We start from the raw sequence: 26,187 nt of genomic DNA on the forward strand, positions 1-26,187 counted from the left end.
GGGAGCGTCACCGGTGTGCCACCCCTGGCTACGCCACTGCTTTTTTTTTGTTTATTTACTCTCGTACCCACAGCGCCATTTTAGGCATTACAGTGGGGGGGGGGGGGGGGTTATACATAGCATTTGCCACCCCATGCTGGTCCACAATAAACAGTCGGTTACAACAAGGTTGATGAAAACCGCGTTCACCCTTACAACAACTCGGTAGCAAGAACAAAAAAACAAAAAAACACACACACAATCATGAGCAATAAGAAGCAACACTAGCATATATCAATGTCAATGCAATCACCAATGTAAAAAGAAAACTTTCTTAGATGCAGAAAAAAAAACATTGTACAAATGAAAACAAAGAAAAAACTATGTAATAAGAAATAAGCTTTGTATAAAAACCAACTAAAGCCGAAGACCGAACGAGATGCCAAAGCGCGGCCACAAAAGCTTCGTTATTTAATATGCTTACCGTTGTAGCAGGCAGTCGATTCCATTCTGAAACTGTTCTGGGAAAAAAAGTGCTTTTAAAAAGATTAGTTCTGCAACTATATTCTCTAACTTTGAGTTCATGGTATGTTCGTCTGGGTATATAATGCGGCTGAAAAATGTACTGATTGCGGTCTATTCCAATGTGGCCATAAAATATATTGTGAAAAAGCTTCAAGCGTAAAGTTTGCCTTCTTTTTTCTAAAGGTTCCCATTTTAATGTTTCTTTTGTAGCAGTAATGCTAAAGTTTCTTTCATAGCTACCGATAACGTACCTTGCCGCTATGTACCTTGCCGCTATGCTCTCAAGTTTGTCGCATTCGGCACTCGTGGGAGGGCACCATACAGTGCATCCATACTCTAAAATTGGTCTCACGTAGCTCTTGTAGAGAAGATCGCGGGCCTGCTGAGGAAACAGCTTCGTGTTACGCCGTAGGAATCCCAACACCCTGCATGCCTTTCCTGTAATGAAATCGACGTGCCTGTGCCAACACATGGATGGTGTGAGGAATATCCCCAAGTACTTATATTCGGAAACAGTCTGCAACGGAGAACCAGATAGAGTATAAGCTGCCGGGGACATACGTTTCTTTGTGAAATGCATGTGGACAGTTTTTTGTACGTTTATTTGCATTTGAGATTTACCGCACCAGTTTTCTATTTTAGTTAAATCATTTTGTAAGATAACGGTATCAGCAAAGCTTGTAATTTCCCTATATAATATTAGATCATCAGCAAACAATCTGACGGAAGAAGCGATGGTATCGGGAAGGTCATTTATGAATATTAAAAAGAGCAATGGGCCCAACACTGAGCCCTGAGGGACGCCAGATGTTACGCGAGCTACACCAGATTCTGCGCCATTTACCACCACATACTGAGAACGTAAGGACAAGTATTCCTGAATCCATCTAATTATCTGTTCATTGATATTAAACCAACGTAGCTTACATACAAGCAACTTGTGATCTACAAGGTCAAACGCTTTCCTGAAGTCTACAAATACCGAGTCAACACAGTAGCAATCATCGAGTGCACCACAAACTTCGTGAACGAATTCTGTTAATTGAGTTGTACAGGAAAGCCCTTGTCTGAAACCGTGCTGTTTTGGATTAAGAAGGTTTTGGTTGGTTATGTGTGTCATTATGTTACTGCACAAGACGTGCTCTAATATTTTACAGACTATACTTGTTAGAGATATAGGTCTATAGTTGTTGACCAGGTAACGAGGGCCTGATTTATACACAGGCACAACGCGTGCTACCTTCCAGTCATGCGGCAAACTTCCCGTGCTCATTGATTTCACACAATTTGAGAAAGCCGCCTGTCAATTCATCCGGCCCTCCGGCTTTGCTGGGGTCTAAGCGTTCGAGAAGAGACTGAATTCCGTTTTCATCGATAACTATGTCATCCATGTTTGCCACGTTTCTGTCAGAAGGCGAAGGCAGAACCCTGCTCGACGAACAGGATGAGAATATGGAGGCAAAGAACGTATTGAAGCAGCTGGCCTTGTCTAAACTATTTTCTATTTCTTTTCCGTTATGCTGAAGTGAGGGTGTACACACTCTGTCTTTTTTATTACATTTGACAAGATTCCAGAATAACTTTTTCGTTGTTTTGAATCGCGAAGGCAAATCGCCGAAAAATTCTTTTTTCGTCTGACGGATTTTTGTCTGCAGAACTTTTGTGAGGGTTTCAAGTTGCTCGCAAGTCTCAGAGGTAGGGTTTCTTTTAAATTTTTTATATATCCTGTTCCGTTTACCAGTAAGTCGCCGAAGCTCACCATTGAACCAAGGCTTAGATTTAGTACGACGTGGGGTCTGCACCCACGAGGGCACGTACTTTTCTTGTAGGTCAAGCATTTTTGCTCTAAAAAGGAGCCATAGCTCTTGAATACTGCTTGCTCCGGAAACTTGTTCGAATTCTGGAAAGAATTCCTCTAATGCAATGCCATTACAACCATTAACTAAAACCATGACTATTTTTTATAATTTTTTATTGGGCTTTCGTTTCACCTTTTATGGCGCTATGTTGGAGTCCCGAGAAGTCAACCTGTCCGCAAGCGTGTACGTCTCTAGGAGTTGGCGCCGTAAAAGAAAAACTCGCTGATTCCTCCTGCTGACAACGACAGCAGAAGGCTGTCATTAGCGCTTGCCAATGGCGCCACAATTATCTTCATTACGATGTGCACAAAGTGACGGCTGGCGAGAGTTGTAAAACGCCACGCCAGGACAACGGACAAAGTGACACACAAGGACGAGCACTATAGTATAGTCAGCTCATAAAAAGCTAGACAAGCTTATACTGGCTTTGAAAAAAGGGCAGCCTTAGTTCTGTAAAGTTCATTAGAACCACGACTAATCTCGCTACTGAATGTTTTGTTCTTAGCGCACATGTCACTCCCAATGTGATGGCCAGTGCCGACACCTCCTAGGCGTTAAGCGAACGGACATGCGCATGAGTGCTTTCAAAGAAAAGTAGTATATCACACAGATACAGAAGTTGAAGAACAAAGCTTGGCAGCAGCATTTATAATAAAATTGAACGGCATATTGCTTGCAACAAAGCACACAAGTCGTACTAAGATCGTTGAACTTACTACAATTCTAGGTACATGCTCAGTTATCACAACGGAAGCACAAACTACACTTAAAGAAATGCTGTAGTAGGTCAAAGGAGGCCATGACACGGGTCACCCAACAATGGACCTCCCCCTGTTTGCAAACAGTATAACGTCACTGGGAGTGCCCCACCCACATGTCCCGCCCTTGGAGCAGGCGCTGGTTAGCATGAAAGTTCCGCCGGCGCTGCGTGTGTCTACTTTCCTTCGGTAGCAGTTTTAAATGCGGAGCATTTCTTTGTCGCACCTGCGGCGTCGGCGGCGCCGTCCACACCCCCACTGCGCATGCTCGTCTCGTGCCGGCAGTAAGCCTCTCCTCTCCCTCCCTCCCTCCTCTCCTTCGAACGCGGGCGGTGTGTAAATAAGCGGCGGAGCGCGCGTTTGGAATTCAGTCAAGGGCGTCTTTACTTGGCTTTCGCTTGACTTGTCGCTTTGACTCGAGTAGATGCGATGGAAGCAACAGTACCTTCAATCAGCGTCCCACCACTCGTTGAAGGCAACGTTACCCCGCCCTCACCGTCGTCGGCGTCAACAACAGCGCGCAACGCAGAAGACAAGGCTGCTAAGAGACGAGCATACGACGCTGAACGCAAGCGTTTGAAGCCAGCTGCGGACCAGGAACTTCGTGCACGCTGTAGCCGTTCAAGTCGTACTTGGTGGGCGCATCGTGTAACAATTAAGCATTCCCAAACCATACCCAATTACGCAACATTCACGCGATACCCCCACCACTCGGCGACGCATTTACTCGAGTTCCCCCCGTGGGAAGATGCGGGCGACATTTTTTTGCAAATCGCTATTTTCTGAATTCACAGCTGTTAAAACGAGGAGTCTGCCTATACTGCACGATTCTCTTAGGTGAGCATATGGTGATTCGCTCGCCGTGAATGACAGCCATAAAAAATATTATGCTCTTCGAAGGCGAATGTTGGACATTTTCACGACGACTGGTGTTAGGAGAAACATTAGGATAGCATGTATGTAAACGTACTCCATTTCCGTCACGACATCTGTAGTGCAGTTTTAAACGACGTACAGCATTTGCGGCAACATGATTTTGAGCTACTGTGCGCGAGGTGACGGATTAGATTCTCACTCAAGGCGCAAAATATTGGTCAGAAATGAATGAAAAAAGAAAAAGAAGAAAAATATTACACCATCTCCCGCTAAAGGGGACCATGAGGCGATGCGAAGCCGGAGCACTTGCACGATCGCGTTCCGTTGGCGTTCGTTGGGCATGCTACCGACCTCGGGCATGTTACCAACCTCGCGTCGTGGAACGCGAAGAGGAACAGTACGCGCGTCGTGTCTTCCCTCTAGCCTCACATGGCGAGCGGGGAACGTGGTCGACAGGCGCGCGAGAGGGAGGCAGCGTAGGAGAGGAAAGAGAGGGGGAGGGGACGCGCATGCGCTGGCGCTCATCGCTGCGCAGGAGAGAATTGCAAACGCGGTCGACAGGCGCGCGAGAGGCAGGCAGTGTAGGAGAGGAGAGAGAGGGGGAGGGGACGCGCATGCACTGGCGCTCATCGCGGCGCCGCGCAGGAGAGAATTTCGGCATGTCGAGCCCGCATTTCAGAGGAGTCGACCGAAGCAAGCGCTGGACTGAACGCGCGCAGCACTCTACCACTCCAAGGAGAGGAGACCAGAGGGGAAGAGTAGCGCATGCGCCGTGAGAGCAGAAGCGAGAACGCAGGAGAAGAGCAAGCAGGTGCTGGTAGAGAAGTGGAAAGAGTAACACGCAGCTGTTGGAGAGAGGGAAGGAGGAGAGTTGCGCATGCGTAGTGTGAGTGCGGACTACCAGGCCGCGGGACATACCCACCGAGCAAGAGATGCTTCGCATCTAAAAGAAGGAAACACTCGTTGGCGTGCGTTCGGCTGAGGTTAACGAATCGCCGTGAAAATTAAAGCGAAGTTCTCCCTTACGGGGTTCCTCATAACCCACTGAGCAGCTTTGCGATGTTAAACAAATAATCGATATAAAGAATCGATTGCGATAGAAATAATCTCTTAGGCGGTTACTTTGCTGTATCTGATGCCTACAGCGTGTTTGCGTGCTTCGCTGCTTTAGACTTGATACACGAACTCGGAATGTGCATTGCCACTTGATAAAGATCGAGCCGTAAAGGTAAGCTAACAAGAATATGACAAACAAGAACCTCCACTGTGCACAACACTCGTATGGGTTTGCGTATTCGCCGTGGCAAACCGTACATGCAGCTTTGGCAATGCTAAAACACGTTGCGAGTTCATGCGTAGTCTTGTATGGGCTTGCGTATTCGCCGTGGCAAACCGTACATGCAGCTTTGGCGATGCTAAAACACGCTGCGATTTCATGCGTCACCTTTCAGCATTATGGACATTTCCTTTTCTGCACGCAGCACAAACACTGAGATGTACGCACTTGCAGATCATCGCATCAAATTCATTTTCACCTTAACTAATATGTCCAATCCTGATGCTCCGTCGACCACCGGTCGCTGCGACTGGCACAACACGCGCCAATGTTTTCGCAAACAGCATAGATGGTTATTCACCCAGCACACAATACTGTCAGTTTCAACGTCCGCAAACGTTAGCCGATATCGTCGCTGCCTTTCAACGCACAATACACGCCACAGTAAACGCGGCACACTTTCGAAGACGATGCCGCTGTTCCTCGCACAGACCACCACGTGGGTTCACTTCTCCAAGTTAACAGCCAGCAGCGCGGCAAATTTTTCGTCACGTAGTCTACCACACATCTATATGTTCCCTGACACATACCACAACTAATCTTGGAACGCAAGGATGAAGGTAGAGGTTCAAAAGAAAAAAAAAAGCATGCCCCAAGCACCGTGCGATACCACGCTGAGCCAGCAGCGAGGATGTTTTGCCAACTGCCGCCGTCGCACGTGCGCCGGTGCCGTCAAGCGGTGACGTGGCCGCTGCGGTGTGACGTACCCCGGGGAGAGGTCTATTTGCGGTTTTTAGCGAAAACTAGAGGTAGAGGCTCTATTGTGCGTTTTACATATATGAAAAATGGACTGTAAAAGAATATTTTAATGCAAAAATGAGGCCCAGGAGTCGTCGGCTGCAATAATGCATTGAAAGGCTCCGTGGCGCTGAAACTACCGAAGCGCTCCCTGTCAGCACTTGTCAGTGTCATTATGTAGTACTTCACTTCCCCGCTTCTAGACGACGACACCGCCCCGCCAACATCGATGTGAGAGGGAGGTGTGAGATATATACGGCGCGCTTCTAAAGCCTCGAGCATGTGGCGCAGTGGTTAGAGTGCCGTGCACTTGTCGCAAACCGAGAAGTCGTGGGTACGATTTCCAGGCCATCCAAATCAACTAAACTTTCTCTTCTGGTTTTTCTTTGGCATCTATTCGTGCGCTTTTTAGCGACGTCACTTCAGTGGCGGAAATGACGTCAGTGAAGTCTTGGTGGACCCCGGTAGAAAACACTTTCGTGTTAAAAATCAAGATGAAGAGATCACGTGATTCTCACCATGGCCTCTGCATTTGGTCGTTGGCTTTTCGGGAGTATAAAGATGGGAAGTAAACAGTTCTTGAAATGTAGCATCAATGTCCTTTAGCAATCATTACTGGCCGTGCATGGTCATGTTCTTTAAACAATTACGGGACAGCTCCGGCTGAGTAAAAGTATGCGGCAGTCTTACCGTCCCCTCCCTTAGAAGGGGCGCTCGCCCCCTAGGCATTCAATCTTTCGGATTTTAAAGGTGCCGTCGAATTTTCACGAAACTGATTTTTCATGCATTTCGGATAAAAACGGTCAGCCTTTGGAAATCTTGAATCTATCGGTTTTTGAAGTTTCCGACGAATTTTGACGAAACTGATTTTTTTTGCATTTCGGATAAAAAATGGCAAGCCTATAGCCTTCGGAAATCACGAATATTTGGGTTTTGAAGGTCCCGTCGACTTTTGACGAAATTGATTTTTTGTGCATTTCGGATAAAAAAAGGCAAGCCTATAGCCTTCGGAAATCATGAATCTTACGGTTTTGAAGGTCCCGTCGAATTTTGACGAAACTGATGATTTGCGCATTTCGGATAAAAATGGTAAGCGTATAACCTTTGGAAATCTTGAATCTATCGGTCTTTGAAGGTCGCGTCGAATTTTGATGAAACTGATTTTTTGTGCATTTCGGATAAAAATGGCAAGCCTATATATAGCCTTTCGAAACCATGAATATTTCGGTTTTGAAGGTCCCGTCGAATTTGACGAAACTGATTTTTTGTGCATTTCGGATACAAATGGCAAGCATATAGCCTTGGGAAATCACGAATCTTTCGGTTTTGTAGGTCCCGTTGACTTTTGACGAAACTGATTTTTTGTGCACTTCGGATAAAAATGGTAAGCTTATAGCCTTTCGAAATTATTAATCTTACGGTTTTGAAGGCGCCGTCGAATTTTAACGAAACTGATGATTTGCGCATTTCGGATAAAAATGGTAAGCGTATAACCTTTGGAAATCTTGAATCTATCGGTCTTTGTAGGTCGCGTCGAATTTTGATGAAACTGATTTTTTGTGCATTTCGGATAAAAATGGCAAGCCTATATATAGCCTTTCGAAACCATGAATCCTTCGGTTTTGAAGGTCGCGTCGAATTTTCACGAAACTGATTTTTTGTGCATTTCGGATAAAAATGGCAAGCCTATAGCCTTTGGAAATCATGAATCTTACGGTTTTGACGGTCCCGTCGAATTTTGACGAAACTGATGGTTTGTGCATTTCGGATAAAAATGGCAAGCCTATAGCCTTTGGAAATCATGAATCTTACGGTTTTTTAAGTTTCCGACGAATTTTGACAAAACTGATTTTTTGTGGATTTCGGATAAAAATGGCAAGCCTACAGTATTTAGAAATCATGAATCTATCGGTGTTTGGAGGTCCCGTGAAATTTTTACGAAACTGATTTTTTGTGCATTTTTGAAAGTAACAACAAAAACAAAGTAACATGAAAGTAACATCATACAGTGCAGTCCTACTGGACAGAGACAAGCTTAAGATTCCTTGAGCTCTGTCAAGGGTCTCTCGACAACCACTCAGTTTCAAACTCCCGTGCTTACTGAGATTCAATAAAAATCAACGTGTACCCTCAAAATTATTTAAAACATAAATAAATAAAATTTAAAAAAGGAGAGTGGAGGTGCTGGGTATCGATCCCAGTACCTCTCGCATGCTAAGCGAGCGCTCTACCATTTGAGCTACACCCCCGACGACGGAGCGCTTCCTAGACGTATCTTGCAACGAACAATTACAAGCTTTCGTTGCCAGCCCACGGTTGCAGAATGGGATTATGAAGGCGTTGTTGAAATATTTCTTGATGGTGGAATAGCAGCCCTTTCTTGGACAACATGTAAAGCAGACATGATGTCAAATAAGGTGAACTTGTTGGCTGGTTGGTTATAAGCACATTTAACGATGTAGCGCGAGTAGATGAGTGCTAGGTGTGGTTGTTGTGCCTCTTTTCTAATTTTGTGTGTGTGTGTGCGTGTGTGTTCAGCCGTCCCCTTGCTAACATAGAGCATTGTAAACTTCTGGGATATTTAATGCCAAGCACGTGTTTCGATGGTCCGGGATGGGCCTTTCGATGGTCTAAGCAATGAACGTAACGATTTTAATCTTACTTTCGCAGGTATTCGTGAAGCAATAAAATATATTGCCAAAAATTTGTAGTATCGCTGTTCAAGTTTTTCTGGTCAGGTCTGTGATTGCGCAGGGCTTTATAATTTGTTTTGAATTCTTTTCCAAGGGGGTCCTCTGATGCGCGGCGAGCGCCGCGCGGAGTAGACGATGTGCGGGCGCCATGTTTTTTTGAGGCTCTCCTGCTCGCTTGCATCTTTTTGGCCACACTGGCAAGCGTTCGTGTCGGGTTTAGTTATCCCAGAGTGGGTAGGTTGCACAAATGCCAGCAATAATCCCCAATTGGTTTTTTTGCTTCCCTGGACAACGCACAAAAAGGAAAAATGTCAGGCGATGCGCCATGAACGGACGGGTCTACGTGGGCCTAAGACTCGCGCGTTTGCAGCGAGCATTTCATATCAGGTAAGATTCTCTGTTAGATATGAGGAAACGGTGCCGTGACCATCACCGGTGCAGCGATGCTTTTCCATGCTGTCCTTTGATCGTCACATCAGTGGGATGGTCTGATAAGAGTGGCGTACAGCCGCTAAGACGACAGCACGGTGTTAAATACGCGGGCGGGGTGCGTCACAGCGAATGCGAATACAGCGCGGGCGCGAGATATGTAGTGAAATCGTTTAATATTGCAGTGGCTACGGTGAACGACCCGCTACGTCGTGAGCGAGTCAGAGACTGGCACGATCCCATGACCGCGTTTAAAACTCGCCTGACACTCTAGAAAAAACGACACCATGTCCAGCAAGACATCAGCACATTCGAACTGGGCTTCCGGTCCCCGCTGCCTTTCCAAAAGTCGGCGCTGGCGGGCCCGACCGATCCGCATTTAGCATGTTAAACGGGTCGGCTGGTGTCGGGCAGGAAGTTCGAGTTCATGAAACGCTTCGTCGTCTGATCATCCTAACCCCTGCAATCAGGCTGACCCATCCCGACCGACTAGCGTTTATATGAACTCGACAGACATTTCTGCCCGACAAACCCACTCGACCCACTTATTTACGTTTCATGTAAATGCTCTGAATGGTTTTAGTTCAGCATCAACTACTTGGGTTAGCCCGGATATAAAGCTAGGTAATCTCTCAGAGTGGGTATATGCAATATTGGTGGGACAACAATGTTCCATGGAAGGAAGATGCGGTTGATATCCCGTTGGTCGACATGTCCTTTGATCGGTTGGTCAGTTCAAATAGTAAATGCTACACGCATTTAATAAACGGGATATTCAGAGACCACGCATGAAAACCCATGCCATGTAAGTTTTTTTTCCCTTGTCTATTTAGGTTTTGGTTAGTTGTGGCTTCGTTCTGACACATGTCTATTTTTTATGTAGTTGTTGCTGGTCACTTGACTAAATAGGCCGATTTTACAAATTTGAGCCCAACCATTACACCCCACCCCAATCTGCAAAATTGCTGATGGCCATTGCATGTATGGACAAACCCTCACTGACTGAGTTGGTTGCCTACTTCAAACTGTTATATTTGTTTTGAATTAGGGCGTTGGTATTTTCCGAATGATATCAGTCAGGTACAGGTGCCACACGGTGTCGAACAATCGCTATCAAGGGTAAAAACCGTGGACTTTAATGGGGAAGGAGAAATAAACTTTATGAAAACAAAATGGAGAAAGAACGGAAGAGAAAGACAGGATCTTGGACTACTACTGCCATCTATCTATAAATTGTAAAACAACCGACAGTGTTATTAGACCTCTGAGATTGCCCTTAACGTCTCATCGATTGCGAATTTCTGAGGCCAAGGTATGTCCTGCTCCATCGTTCATTTCTGTTATTTCGAACTGGTCGGAAAGAACAGATGGTAACAACTTAGTTTTAATCCACGATGTCATACAGTCAATTCAAAAGTTTCCTTATGGGCTCAACATTAAGCCGGTGCTGTCCTCTCTCGCCGAACATAAGAACCAAGCGGGCGCTCTTGTGGCCTTCGAGATTCCGTTGGCACGCTGTGGCATCTTAGAGGCGATGGCGCGCTTTTCAAAATTGGCGGCTGTTATGACCCTGATATAACCATCTATATTGTATGAGCAGCCATGTCGTTATTAACGGCCAGAAATAAATAAAATAAATAAATAAATAAATAAATAAATAAATAAATAAATAAATAAATAAATAAATAAATAAATAAATAAATATGAGAGGTAGAATAAGAATGACTACAAAACTTAAAAGGCAGGACTTTGATCTAACGTTGCTTAAATAAATCACGCTCAGCGTCTGTAAAAGCTCAGTAATCGACCACCGTATAAGTGCGTACCCTTCTAAGACAACGGAACATGTGCAACGCAGCGGAACGAGCAAATGTCGCGTCGATTGGGTGCAAGTGGCACTTGGCGCAGTTAGGGCCCTACTGTGTGGCACGACGCTTTATTCCTCGCGAGAAAGAAATCTTACGTGCAATAAAACTTTCGTTTAGGCTAGTTGGTTCATACTTAGTGTTTCTTGCGCTGCTCTTCGATGTTATCAGCAGTTCACTGCTTCCATAACGACGACATGGACACTCAAGCGCACCGACTCCATTTTCGTCGCTCCGAGCAATGACGTTTTAAAGGATAATGACTGTTTGAGTTATATGTAATCCTCACATTTATAGGGTTGCAAATTAATGCTCGAATTTTTCTACGATGTCAAATTTCGGCATTTACATTGTGCACACTGACATTACAAAACAAGAATTTGCTACTAACGGTTGTAGGGTATCACTTTTACGTATGAAAAAAAAAGGGTATTGTAGAGTAGGATTACCTGCCCTCATTAGAGAGGTGTGGAATTTTATTTCCAATAGGAAGATTTCTCAAACTGGCCCAATTGTCAGCGTAATTAATAAAGAACGGTAATCATAGACGCAAATATTGGCGCTAGCATTTACAAGGGCACGCAATATCACAAAAATAACATTTCAGTGTGCTTACCTGCCCCAATTATAGATAAAAACCGCACGTCAAATAAAACAATTAAATCGCACGTCGTAATGCAGGCGCTCGCCCAGCGAGAAGCTTGTTACGTCATGGCTCGCGGGTGCGTCGATGTTTCCCGACTCTCAGGTCACTCGCAGGTTTCTACAAATATTCTTTTATAATTCAAGTGTTCGACCAAATGCGCTAAAATTTCGCCAGCTTGTATGTAATTAATCTACGTAACACAGATTATAATCGAAAATTGGTTGTCATGTCTCCTTTAAGAATAACAGCGCTGTCCTATATGCCATCACTACGACGACATGGAGACGTGAACTTCATGTTTCGATTTATGAAATAAGTCTTTCCTCATATTTGCTTAAAAATCCAAGGTCAACGAAATTCTGGCGGCTAACATTTATACAGTACCAACATTCGTGAGACATATTGGCAGACTTGGGCCTCCTGCACTCATGAGAAAAATATGAGTTAGTAAACATCGAAGCTCAAACTCCAATTTTTCATAATTTTTCGATTCTTTTGTGATTTTTTTTTTGAAAAAAAAAAACTGAGCTCACAAAAGAATCTCTGCCTCCAACGTTTACTAGAATATCAGACATATAGTGGCAGAATTCGGTCATTTGAACTAGAGTTTGGTATTTCAATTTCGGGAAATCGTTCCACAATAATTTTACATGCATTCAATGGTTGTGTTACTCCGTATCGTGAATATAAAGCTTGGAAGCGTTACTACGGTAGCTAATAGCTCGTGTGAAAGCGCCTCAAAGCGGCTTATACATGGCAAATTTGTTCGCTTTGGTTTTCGAAACGTGCCATTCAACTGCTTCGTTTTCCCGCATCCAAAGCATTACTTTGAATTAATTCAAAATACTACTGCAGACACATTCGTACGATGCGCGTTGTTTAAAACGTTGTGGATCAGTTTATTTCGTTCTTTTATCGTTTTCTAACTCTCGGCAGTTTTTAATGACTAAGAGAAAGTTCTGCTCCTCCTCGATCCGCCCTTAGCTCGTAATTTTAACAGCCTTTTTGAATCTTTCAAAAGCGGCCAACCACATTGCAGTTGGTTTCGTGGAAGATACAGCAGCTTTGCCTTTCCTGTCCACCTGCCGCTTTCCGGAAGAAGCTTCATGTTAATTGATGAATACACGTCGGTTGCCCGTATGACATAAGCTGAAGGTATATATGACAAATGTCTCGTACGCTATGTAGGGCTCGAAGTTTGTATGAAACCAGGTTGCTGCGGTGGAAAGGAAAAACCAGGCTTTTTGAGCGAGCCGCGTTTCATATTCTAAGAGCTTATAATTTCACTTATGTCGGCGAACTTCGCCGAAATCGAGATCATATACACCTCGTATATGATCCACACCTCGATGTCGCTTCTAACAAAAATCAGCTGAAGTGCTCATAGGAGAAGCCCGCGCAGTTGGTGTCTTCGTTCAATGTTTACCCGTTGCCAAGGAGACGGCCGCTAGAAGAACACAGCAACAGAAAGGACCTCGCGCCCCTGTCCGGACACGCGAAGTGTGATTCACTGTGATCGCAACTCACGCTCGCTTGCGTAAGCCCACGCACTTGTACAGACGTGAACGATCTGGTTGCTTACGTGCACATCTCTGGCTTTGCTTTTTACGGAGTGTCAGCTCTTCATCGAGTGGAAAAGGTAGCACAGAAATTACCAACACCAAGGGAAAGGAACGGACGACTCTAGTGCACTTACGGACCCTCGTGACGTTGTCCGCGGTGAAGATGACGCATGACACGAAGGTGCTGCCTTCTCCGTCCACCGGATTTTGTGCAAACCACCATCTTGACAACAGTGGCACTGACGCTGACGTTCACTTTGTGAGACAGCTGGCACACCGTCAGTAGATGGTCAACGCAAACGATTCGAGGGCAAGGATATTGGAACCAAGCACTCTGCGTAATACGAGCCGCCCCTGTACTTTATTTCGCTGGCATTCCGAAGGCTGACTAAGCGGACCAGACCATGCTGTGATTACCACAAGCGAAAGATATCGTCATTAAGGGCGCAAAGCCCGGCAGGTAAATTGCAAGCCAACTAAAGGAATTCAACTGATCGGAACTCTTCCTGCTCGTTTCCCTCATTTTTGGTTCTCGTTATGCCGTACGTCATCACCGCTATGATTGTGTTGTGACGACGCTTTGACTATGTCGTGCTTTTGTTGTGGGACATGTCCTTTAGCGCGCTTACCGTCTTCTATTTGCGTGTGGACGTTCCATGTCCAGCGTTAGCCTGTCAGCAAGTGCGCAGGGACAGCCAACAAGCTGCGAGCCTGGTTAAACCTCTCTCTTTTGTTTTGATTAATGCGAAGCATGCTATGGGAATTCGATCGAGTTCATTCGAACTTTACTGCAAGTCATCGCACGGAGGCGATGACGAGAGGCTGCATCCCCAGTATTGTGCGTTATCCCTCGGCATTCCCATAGTACGTGTTCCAGAGTGGCTCTATAGAACTACAGTTCTTGCATTAATCTTTTTTGCACATGTCTGGGTAAATGAGTTGAGATACCAACGGGTTCGGATAAGTTCTAGTATAACTAGGGAAACTTGATCGGCGCAATTTCTTTTATATTTTTCTGTGTTAACCCTGCCAGTGCGTCAGCCGATATGCGGACCAACGCGCTCGTACCAGGTCGTTTTCTTACCCTTTCCGCTCACGTTGTGCTACTGGTGACCCTCATCTGGGTACACGACGAAAACATTCGGGCGTGTGCCGCGGGACTCAGCGAAGCGCCGCGGGACTTCATCGGCCTCTCGCTGGGTCTGGTCTTGGCCGTGCGAAGCGCAGTATGTTCTTCGCGTCTCGCTCGACGACAGCCACTGTGCGGCCACCGTGGCACTCACCTACTTCGTGGTCGCAGCTGTTCCCGAGATTCGCGTTCTGAGCGTGTTGCCGGCGTTCATCGGCCTCTCGCTGGGTCTGGTGAACCTTTCATTCTTGCAGGGCGACGGCCGTGTTCGAAGTGTGCTGTGTGTCTCCTGGTCGGCTTCCTGAGGAAGCGCACAAAAGACAGAATCACGCTGAAAGAATGAACCAGTCAAACGAACGCCGGAGTCTCGATGTTCTTCGTCCTTCCTTTTCACGTCTCAGGCCCTACAGAACCACGCACACGTAAAAATGATAACACAAGCGCTTCGTCATTTTTATGTGCGCCATTTTTATGTGTAACTCCAACACCACTAGTGTTAGTAATTTTTACGCACTGTGCGCTTTATTAGTATTTTCCCACCTTAGTGTTCACGTGCCACACATCTTGCACTCACCTACTTCGCGTTATACCCCTGTCACACGGCACGTGTAATGACCTCTGGAGCATTTTTGTTGTTCCGCGTACTGGTGGATATTGGAAGCGCGCGTTCTGTAGCTTGAGAAGAGATTACAAAATGTAAAGCAAGTGCCGGTTAACTTTTCGTAACTTTTTTCGATAGTGGAAGCAATTTGTGGAACTTTGCGTGGCGGGAGGCATCGTCGGAGTCGTGTGCCTCACGCGCTTGCTTCGTGCGCTGTTCCGCTGTTTACGTTCGCTTTTTGCCTGAAGGTTGAAGAAAACCCTAGCCGAGACAGAAAGTTATATGCATTTTTTCTTCACAGTGACGGTGCCCGCGCGCCGTCGTGCACCTTTCAGGTTTGTTGTTGTTCGTGAATGGGTCCGGTTGCAGGGCGACGTGCTTTCTTTACATGTTAAAGAATTTTCAAAATGTACGTAATGTTGTGGTCTGACACGCAAGACACCTTATTCACATTATTAGGCTGCGTTGTTCACGATTCCTTTAAAAAATAGTGTGCTCCACAAGTGTGTCTCCATCGGCGGACATTTCCGTTGCCAAGCCCCGCGCACGATTACGAAAGCGCATTTTCTTCGCAAAAATCGAAAGCGTGCACTAGTTGCTGTATTTGTTTTTCTTGTGGGCTATACGTTTTCCTCGCAATAATTTGCTTCACTTACTACCATGATACTGATGAGGAAGCGCACAAAAGACAGTTTAAATAATCATTTTTTTTTTTTTTGCATTTGATGCTGAAAGAATGAACCAGTCAAACGTTCAATTAATACGTGGGCCACGCCAGTCGTTGCTCATTTCGTAGGCGTTTGTTTTGCGATTGTTATCACTTCGAGAGTTTCTTCTGACCCGGCGGTTGTCCTTCCTTACGGCCACATTCACGAGTGTTGAGAAGAAATGTTTACATAATCCAAGTATACTAACACCTCTCATTCAGTATTATTTTGTTTAATTTTCGGATGTATTAAGGGATTATTTAAATAGCGTTAGGTAGCAGAAACCAACTGACCCAGACTTAACAATGTAGTTAGTTTACGGAACCACGTTCTAACCACACAAGTTGTAATGAAGTAGAACCAAAAATGACGTTAACACAAGCGCTGGCATCACCATTTTCACGCTGGTGTTCGCCCAGTGCTATATTATCCAAACTTTCTATCATTTTTATGTGTAAACTTCAACTTTTTCCTTTGGGAGATTTGCCAAGAATGAGCAGTTCACCACCGTGCCGCGAAAGAGCGGGTACGCGGCGGGCGCATAAAAGGCGGTGTCCGCGGAGCAAAGTCCTTGCCTCCAACACTGCCGCGCCGCCAGCGCTAATATTCTCTACTTTGTGTTAGCGTAATTTTTACGTGTGAACACAAATCTGCCGTGATTGTCTTTTCACGGTCACAAATTGCGCTCACGGCGAAGTATTGCCGACTACAATTACTCGTAGCGGCTTTTTCCTTTGTATGTGTACAGATTTTTCTTCTACTCTTATCGCGTCGCAGTATATTTCGAATAACGATGCCATAAAGAGAAAATATGTGAACACGTGATTTGTAATCGGTATTGAGCCTGCCACAGACATCAACTCGTCATTTCATATCGTGTAGACCCGAAAGGCAAGACAGCAAGCTCATTATGAATGAATTCGCGGTACATACGTGCCGTTGACAGGGGTATTAGTCGGTGCTTGCTAAAGGACATTCGTGACTCGGAACATGTATGACGTGTGCATATGCATCTTACGTTGTGGTTGAGTCGTTGCGCTACCCCTCGCTCTCATCTGACAAGCATAACTGTTTCTACTTGTCCAAGGCTCGTGTGGTCCGAATAAAATTTCTTTAATTTTGACAAGTTAAAGCTCTGCTTCTTATTGGAATAAATATATTCTGTCTTACAATTTCTATTGTTCTTACCCGAAAGCGAGAAACATTCAGAATCTGGAAAAAAAAAAAGCATTTCGCGGCCCTTTAAAATTGCCCAATATAACCGGACGCAGTTCTGTAAATCACATTTGTTAGGATGTATAAGCGGTCTAAAATGACATGTCATATACAGGTCCTAAATGTTTTAATAATTAGGGAATGGGAGCATATTCTTTTTTTTTCACTGGCATTAAGTGCTGGAACACATTGTACTCGATATTAAAACATGCCGCACAACAATATGCAAAAAAAAAAACACATGAAGAAACACCTATTAACGATACTGCTTCATTGTGATTATATAACTTAAATCATTAGATTCGCTTTTCTTTAACTCTCTTTTGTTAAAATATCACGTTGATTCGGTATCGCACAATTGTATTCAACTGTTTTCCCCATTTTTGTTACTCTTTTTTAGAAGTTTTAGTTTTTATGTCGCATGGCCCATTTGCAAGCATGAGTTAATTATTTACCTGCCAACTCTACCTCGTGTTCTTCGATAAAGCTTTGTGTTTATATAAACTATCATTCTGATTACATTTTATTTATTGTTTATAATGAATTCTATATTATTTGCTTCTAAATTACTTTTCATGTAAACACTTACCTTGTTTTGTTGTTTCTTTCTATTATTATTATTTCTTGCTGTATGTCCTGCTTTATTTTCTCACGTCTTTTTTATATAGTATTTAACTGCTCTGCTGCCATAATATACAGTTTATTGATATTGTCAAATGATTAATAGGAGGACGCCCTGGCAGTTTTGTAACTCCGGGACCTCCTTCTGTACTAATGATGAATAAAGAGAATTACAATTTGCTTACGGCAAAAAAAAAAAGAAAAAGAAGAGAGGAAAAAGTAAGATATTCGCGTGACGAAAATATTTTCAAAGTGCAATACTTACCTCATATGCAAATGAGCCCAAAGAAACCCAGTTCAGCACAACAATAATGCTCCGACAAACGAGTCACTCAGCATAGAGTACCAAAACATTTTTATTAAACGCAATCTTTAAAAGTGACTAGCGTCGTCTACTATATACAGAACTTTCTCTGGGCTGCACGTCTTGACGGTTCATTGTCAACTGCGCCAAGGCGCTGAGGATAAGACGTGCTTTTGCTCGCGAGGAAGTGACATAAAATGAGGGCCTTTCCAAAACAGGCCTTTGTCCCGAAGAAAAAAGTAGTGTAGTTGTGACGTAATAATGTCGTCCTCGTTGTGGCCAATGACTAGTCGTCGCAACCCGAGCGCTCATAGGGATCAACGCGGATTTGCGCTCACAAAACTTGAACTGAGTATTGAAGGTCCACAACAATGGCAAGGTGCGCTGTAATAAGAAGCAATCGGCTTCACCGTGCCCCCTCTCAGACGTGAGAGCCAATAAGATAAAAATAAAGATCAAAGCTGTTGAAGTAATGCCCTCTCGGTAAAACAACAACGAGAAATGTACGGTGGCGGTCAACAAAATAAAAAGAACGGCACTACGGGATGAGAGCAGGGTCGAAATTGTGAAACGCGGTGCATGCATATGCGGGTGAAGCGGGGAAGGAGTGGTGGGGAGTTTCTTTGCGCCTTAACTGCTCGAGGTCGCGTGATCTGAACGGAAACGTCACGTATGAAGTCAAAACTGCGGGGGTTTTACGTCCCAACCCCCCGATATGATTATGAGAGACGCCGTAGTGGAGAGTTCCGGAAATTTCCACCATTTGGGGTTCTTTAACGTCCACCTAATCCTATGTACACGGGCCTCTAGCAATTCGCCTCCCCCGAAATGCGGCTGCCGCGACCGGGATTCGATACCGCGACCTTCGGGTCAACAGTCAAGCACCGTAACCACTAGAGCACCGTGGCGGATATACGATTTGAGTTAAATACGAGATTCTACCTGGTGTTGCATAAGTATCGCTATTTTGAATTGAATTGAGTTTATTCACCCTGAGTTCTCACAGGAGCGATAGATTTTGAGTGTCAGTGGGGGCCAGTAACCTAGGCCCTGCCGCTTCGCGGTCCTTACTATTTTGCCAGCATCATTATACTGCCAGAGCCAGGGTCGACAGAGACGTGCCACTCTACTAGTGGCATCATATGTGAAGTCTGGTGAGGTCACGTGACCGAGAACCGCTGAAGTGCAGAACGGGCACTCCCGGAATACGAAGGTAAAGCCACCCCACTGGGCTCTTCCTATGTTTGGAACGGTATTGGTATTGGTATTGGTAATGGTATTGGAATGGTATTGGTTGGGAGGGGGCAACCTGCGGGCTTCGGCGGTTATCTTCTACAGCTTTCGAGAGATTGCGAATCTATATCGTGATCATTCCATGACGTGACAGTGTTTCCGAGACGCAACCATCCGCCGAACTACCCTCGAGCGTAGAGAGTGGAAAAGGCCCGATATCATCGCTATCAGCACGCCATCAGCGTGTTCATGATGCGTCACACCCCCGCGCATCGCAATTTAGCACTGCGATCATTCTCTAGTACTTCACTTTTGCCACCGGTGCAATGCTAAGAGCAACAACTGTTCGTACGAACTACTCAGCGTTTCTCCTAGCTGAACATAAAAATAATAGAAATCGAGCGTGTCGGGCACTGTGACGTTGCGATGGAAGAAATCATTAAAGTGCCTGCGGTTTGATGTTGTCAGGTACTGAATTATGCAAATAAAAAGAAAGCTCTTCAGAGGAAGCTTTGGCTCGTGGTGATCTCCTCGAGGTTCTCCGTTCACATACACGTTCTATGCAAAAATTATAGGCAACAGTCAAGCTATACATATAATGAAGTCTATTAGAATTGGGAGGAAGTTCATTTCTATCGGCCACTGCAAGCTGTCTTGATGAAGGGTCTAAACTGTCATACAGAAAATGCTGGCAATGTACAAAACTGGGGAAGCGGGCCGCCGCCGTGTGTTAAAAGAATATATCGCAATGTAATACATGTGTACGTTAGAGTTTTCATTGCCGAAATATGTCTTAGTTTAGTGGTAGCATAAAGAAATTACAAAGACTATGTGAGATATGCAAACTTTATACTCACTGATTACTGATTCGTTTAATGAGCCAGTTTTTACTATGAATATAAACTGACGTTCAGTGACATATATTTAAATTTTGGAGGCACGAAGCTATGGCATGTGGTTTGGAGACACGAAACTATGCCTTCAGTTATTATTTTACGCCTGACTTCTCTACGCCCCCCCCCCCTTCCCTGTGTTGGATAGCAAGACGTATATTCTTCTATTAGCCTCCCTGCTTTGCCTTTATAATATCAATAGGACACACAGGAAATGGGCTTACAGCATTCAGCAGAATAGAAGCTTTTAAGGCAGCAAATTTCATTCAGTTTGCGTAAGTGGTTGCGTAAGCGGTATCCCAGTATGCGTAAGCGCTTGTTAGGTCAGAACCTTTTTGCAATTCACGTGCATTTGAAGACGGATGCCAAGAGACGAAGCAACCTTTTAAATAGTAACAAAAAAACAACGTAAAAAACTTGCTCATGGGCGCATCTGAACACAGCGATCGTTTACGGCGCAGTTTCAAAAGAGTTGCACAAGAGGCGCACAATGCGTCAGCATTCGCTTAAAAGAGCGCCAGCGTTTGCAAGAAGAGGTGCTTACGCTTAAGCTGTTTGTGAGAACAAATGACTGCCATTTCTTAATAACAGACACGTTATTAGCGAAGGTGACCGTACAATATCAAGAATCATTTGCGTACGAAAATCTTTGCGGATTCGGCCCCTAAACCACTGTGCACGGTTTTAGAAAAAAAAAAAAAAAGACGGCGTTATCATGAAAAATAACTTGCCTGGTCTGATGATGTAACCACGAAAGTACCGCAGGCCGTAATCTGATGTGCCGTCGTTGCATCTGCGTATGCGAAGCCGGTGAATGTAACGGAAATGACGAAACTCGCGACTTTCAGGTTATTTCTGCTGTAATCATTCGACAGCATGTTTGCCGGGCTTCCAAGAGATATAGAGCCGTGTGCAGCGAGAATGACGTACACTGGGTGCTAAACGATTTCAAGCGAAGGTATTTGTCAACAAAGCCTTATAACAGGTGACTGACCTCAAAGCAGTGAAATCTTATTCAATGCTGCCAACTCTCAAAGGTGAAGTGCAAGCAGAGCGCTCAGCGATCTATTTAGCTTTTGTGATTGCCCACTGGATGCGCACAGCAATCTGCACATTATGAGAGCCAGTCTAGTACAAGGTTTTGCTCTGCATTAATAAGCATGTCGTCGAAAGCGCGCGCTGCAATATTTGCGACGAACGATGATGGTCCGAGACGTCCGAGACATCCGATGACATCCGATATGTCACCAACAACGTAAAGAGGACGTGTGAGTTACAATTCTGCAGTATCACGCGCAAACTTATTGCGTTATTTCCTAAAATTCAATCAGCTGGCAACATTATGAAGCGGACTTAAATCGCATCCCTCCTACGTACATGTACTTCAGTCAGAAATTATTTCGTCGCACGGTGCAGTTACTGTACAGTTCTAATCAATGACCGCGTAGGTGTTCCATAACTTTTGGTGGCTGTATCGCTCGTGAAGCAAAACGAAAAGACACAGCTTACAAGTGAAGTGAAGTTTCAGTGTGTAAACGTCTTCGCGCACCACTTAACCATCGGTGCGCGAAGCGCGCAACACTTCAAGTCACTGCTCGTCTTCGGACTCGTGTACCTGAGCCACCATGCTCAAGTCGGTCGTCTCGGTCGGCGGGGGTAACGTGTAGTTCTGAAGCTGCAACTCTAGGAGTTCGTCTTCGGCCGGCAGCGGCAAGAACGGTGGCCAGTTGCCCACTTGTGCGCTGAAGAACGACCCGGGCACGTCGTGGCATCCGTAGTCATAATAGTCCAACTCGAAGCCGTCCTCGGTGCCGCTAGTGCTGAGCTCGGACAGGGACGCGGCCAGTGCCATGGCCGCACTGTCCCGCGCGCGAGAGCTGCAGTTGGCGACGCGGTCCGCGAGACTGAGAGCCCGCCTGTGGTTGTTGGGGCCATTGGAGCCGCGCCCCGAGGCGTCGAGGGACTCGACCGAGTCCTCGGCGCCGTCGCCACTCGCCGCGAGGAGGTACTTGAGCGGCCTCGGCTTGAAGGGAAGCCGAGGAGTACACGTCTGGCTCTGCGGCTGTGGAGACACCGTGGCCACGGGCACGCGCTTCTTGAGCTGCAAAGGTGAGATAAGCAAAGAAGCGGATATTGTTACAAAGGTAATAGATGTCACTCACCAGCGAGCAGAAGGTATTGTGACGCAGGTAGCTGGAACGCGTTTCTCGAGATTAGATATTTTACGTTTGAATAATTGCCATAGTACAACTGAATTACCGCCATAAGGCCAGTTCCTCTACGAAATAGGTTTGCCTGGAGGCTGCTTGCGCTGCTATGTGATGAGTCTTTTTACTTGACCGGTGCCTCGAGGAATGAAAACAGCCGCTCGTTTGATTAACCGAGTCAACCAACTTGCCGAATCAAACGGTTGCGCTGGACAGGACAAAACATTGTTCTACCTGTGAAATCGAACTTTTGTTTGTACAAGCATATTTAGACAAGAGAGCCATGGTCAGGTCGACCTTTCTTGCTTTCCCTATAAATTAAATCCTGCAGTTCTTTCTTTGCATCCTTATACTTAGACTTGAACAACACTGAATGAAAATGCAGCTTCGGGCGATGTTTCGCGACTGGAGAAGTTCCAATTTAAGCTTTCTGGCGGCCCTTTGTATATCCTGGCTACGCCGAAGAACATCGGTGAGTACGAAGTACAAACACAATAATCGTATAGTAACCAAACCTTACTCTACTTCAAAAATAGATAGAGAGATATATAGAACGGTAGAGGAAAGACGGGGATTAACTAGGGGAAGTCTCCGATTGGCTAACCTGTACTTACGAAGGGGAAAGGTAGCGCGAAAGAATGAAACAGGAGAAGACGCTCTGTAACGGCACTACAAAGTCACGACAATAGTATCGAAAAACAACGCATCAACGCAGTCACTGAACTGTCACAACGCGTCGTTCAGTCCGGTTTCCATGAGAAACTACTCGACTTCAAATTGAATACCTGCAAGTGCCGTCTTTCGTAATTTCCACGTCGTCATGCGTTCGAAGCATGCCAATTCATAATAACTGTTGGGGCTTTACGTCCCAAAACCACGATATGATTGTGAGGGACGCCGTAGTGGAGGGCTCCGGAAATTTCTACCACCTGAGGTTCTTTAATGTGCACCGAAATATAAGCACACGGGCTTCAAGCATTTTCGCCTCCGTCGAAAATGCGGCCGGGATTCGATCCCGCGACCTGCGGGTCAGCACTCGAGCACCCTAACCACTAGACCACCCACCGTGGCGGGCAGCATGCACATTGCGTTGGAATACATCATTAATGTGAAAGAAGGCTCCTCAAAAAAGAACCAACCTACCACTGGTGTAGAGGATACCGAAGCCGTGCACACGGAGCCCACCGACTTGAACAGACACGCCTGCTCCATGTAGTCCTCGGGGCTCTCGCCCGACGACTTAAGCGGGATGGACTCCGCGGTGAGCACAGCTTCGCCCTCGTCCAGCACGTCGTCCTCCTCCGCGGACACCTCCGAGATGGAGGTGAGCGAACCCGCGGCCAGAAGACGGACCGTGGGCCTCGAGTCGAGACCGCCGTCCGAGCAGAACGACTCCGAGGTCAGGCTGCGCGCCTTGCGTCGGCGCGTCAAGCAGCAGCGACTCTTGTACGCGACCGCCAGCAGAGACACGGTCAGCACCACGGAGCAGCCCAGGAAAGCCAGCAGCGCGTGCACGGACGAGTGGAACGGCGCCAGGCCAGAGTGGCGAGGGTAACGGGAAGCCATGGTGGCCAAAGTCGAGTCTGCAAATGAGGATTATAACGAGGTTTGTAACGTCTCCACAAACACGTGTTCATGTAATTAAAGAGATTTAGCAATTCCAGATCACTCGACCAGGAATACCCTTATGGTCGGCAACGAAGTCGTATACTACTGAGAGGCGTGCGCGCTGGCCCGGAGCTAGGGGGGCGCCCCCCACTGAGCGCCAAGTCTGCCCCACACCTCTACTTAGCCGGATCTGTCCTGTGATTCTTTAAAGCGCAAGGCTATGGCCATGCAGGTTTTTGACGACAATGGCTGCCGAGGACCTCTGAGGTTGGATTCCAAGAACTGTTTACACCCCACCCCCTTTAGTCCCCGGAAAGTCGGGGACCAGAAGAATTCATGAATATCTTGAAAACAACGCAAAAACGACACGGACATGAGAAGATAGAAGGACAAACCAAAGCGCTGAACTCGCAATTAAATTTTATTTGGAAATGTAAGCACACTTGTACACTGACAAGTTGTCACCCATGTGACTACTCCACACATGAGGTTCAAGATGGTCAAGATGACTTCAAGATGTTCAAGAACTTTTACGAAATAGCCCAGCTGTCAATTCTTCTACGACCAAAGGCAGGCTGTTGTGAGAAGCAGGTCATCGCTGCATTTTCATTTTTGCATCTATTTTGAAGCACATTTTCTTTCGCACTCGACCAATGGGGGGGGGGGGGGGGGGATGCTGCGGCGAAACTTCGCTCCCTCAAATGAAGAACCCTGCGCACGCCTATGCTATCACTGCAAGGTGGACCAGCACAAATGATGGCGACGACAGTATCGGAAGACGCATACACACAGGACAAGCACTGTATACTACTACTCACACAGCGCGACGCATTTATACTCACTCGTTTCCCAGAATGCAATACTGAAGCTCGCTAGAGGCTGCAGCGACGCGTTTCCAGCCGGAGCCTGTACGGGCACGTAATCGATGCGCACTGGGCCCGACAGGGAGGTGGCGTCTAGTAGAGTGTGGGTGCCTCCTTCTGATGGGGTGGCGGCCAGGAGGACGCCCAGAGGAGACGTGCCGTCGCGCACCGATATCTCGCCGGCGTCCAGCTCGTCAACGGTCAACCTCACGGAGACCAACCTTCGCCGAGAGAACGGCTTGAACACCCACGACACAGAACGGTCTACGCACGGCGTCGTGCTGGAGAAGCGCACCGTGGCGCGCCGGATCACAGTCAGCGTGCAGCCGCAGATGCAGTAGGTCGACGGCAGCGGCGTGGTGGAGGTCACGTTTTCCGCTGAAGGCGTCGTATCTGACGAGAGAAGGCAAGAATACATGGTTGGTGCCGCGCAAATATTCCAACTACCCCAACTTTTCATTTTATTGAAGGCAAAAGAACAGACTCGCGCTAGATGATAATGATTCATTACTCAAAATGGCACGTGCATTGCCGACATCGACGGCGAACAGTAGCAGGCAGGGGTTAACTTTCTTTGAAACGCTTCTATGAAGATGTCATCCAGATGTAAGTGGAAGGCTCCGAGAAGTAGTTTATCATAATAGCGCTGCCTCAGAAAACAGCATGCCGCAATGTGCTGCGTACCTCTTGAAGAAAATGCCCCGCGGAGCGCATTCTTCGCATAACGCACGGTGTTAAATGGTTGATTTACACATAAACCTAGACCGCAACATTCCGACTGACACAATATTATATTTCGAAAAGACATTCGACAAGGTCCCCCATGGTCGTCTTTCATTAATGTTATCCCCTCTTAACATCCACCCCGTATTTTAAACTGGATTAGAGAGTTTTTAACCAACCGTCAGCAATTCGTTCATGTCAACTCACACTCTTCATCTCTAACTCCAGTTCTTTTTAGGTGTACCGCAAGGTACCGTACTTGGTCCCCTTCTCTTCTTGATATACATAAATGACCTCCGTTCTAATATTTCTTCCCAGATCCGTCTATTCGCCAATGATTGTGTTGTTTACCGCGCAAGTACTAAAACCCTCCGACCATTCACATTACATGCGACCTCACCCGCATACAGAACTGGTGTAACACTTGGCTCATGTCCTTGAATGTATCTAAAACTTGTTAATGTCTATTCACCATCGTCAAAATCCGTTGTCTATAATACAGTATCAATAACAACCATATTGCAACAGTTGATTCATTTAAATACCTCGGTGCGTACATCTCGCGTGACATAACTGGACCTGTCATATTAACCACCATAATAAATACTGCTAATCGTACTCTAGGGATATACGCCGTAACCTTTCGCTCGCTCCTCCTCTATTAAAAAGTTGCCTTCGAAACCTTTGTCCGGCCAAAGCTAGAGTATGCGAATGCCATTTTTGATCCTCACCACGATAACCTCACTTAAGGCCCTCGAGCCTGTCCAGAACGCGCGGCGCGCGATTTTATACTATATAACTATTCATACACCTCAAG

General features: G+C 46.0%; 2 protein-coding genes and 1 non-coding gene across 5 annotated transcripts in view; all 3 read right to left on the reverse strand.

The window, feature by feature from the left end:
- Nucleotides 1-26,187, reverse strand: part of LOC125756198 (uncharacterized) — a 478,353-nt gene that overhangs the window by 71,579 nt on the left and 380,587 nt on the right. The gene's annotated exons all lie outside the window — the stretch shown is intronic.
- Nucleotides 8,248-8,320, reverse strand: Trnaa-agc (transfer RNA alanine (anticodon AGC)). Its single transcript has one exon. It is a non-coding gene; the product is annotated as a tRNA-Ala (tRNA).
- Nucleotides 21,099-25,207, reverse strand: LOC119382630 (uncharacterized). Its single transcript, XM_037650417.1, has 3 exons — nucleotides 24,627-25,207; nucleotides 23,320-23,759; nucleotides 21,099-22,070 (listed from the first exon to the last, which is right to left on the reverse strand). The coding sequence occupies exons 1-3, from the start codon at nucleotides 25,153-25,155 to the stop codon at nucleotides 21,558-21,560; spliced, it is 1,482 nt and encodes a 493-aa protein (XP_037506345.1). The 5' UTR covers nucleotides 25,156-25,207; the 3' UTR covers nucleotides 21,099-21,557.

The sequence above is a fragment of the Rhipicephalus sanguineus genome, chromosome 2 (assembly GCF_013339695.2).
Source record: "Rhipicephalus sanguineus isolate Rsan-2018 chromosome 2, BIME_Rsan_1.4, whole genome shotgun sequence".
Taxonomy (NCBI): domain Eukaryota; kingdom Metazoa; phylum Arthropoda; class Arachnida; order Ixodida; family Ixodidae; genus Rhipicephalus; species Rhipicephalus sanguineus.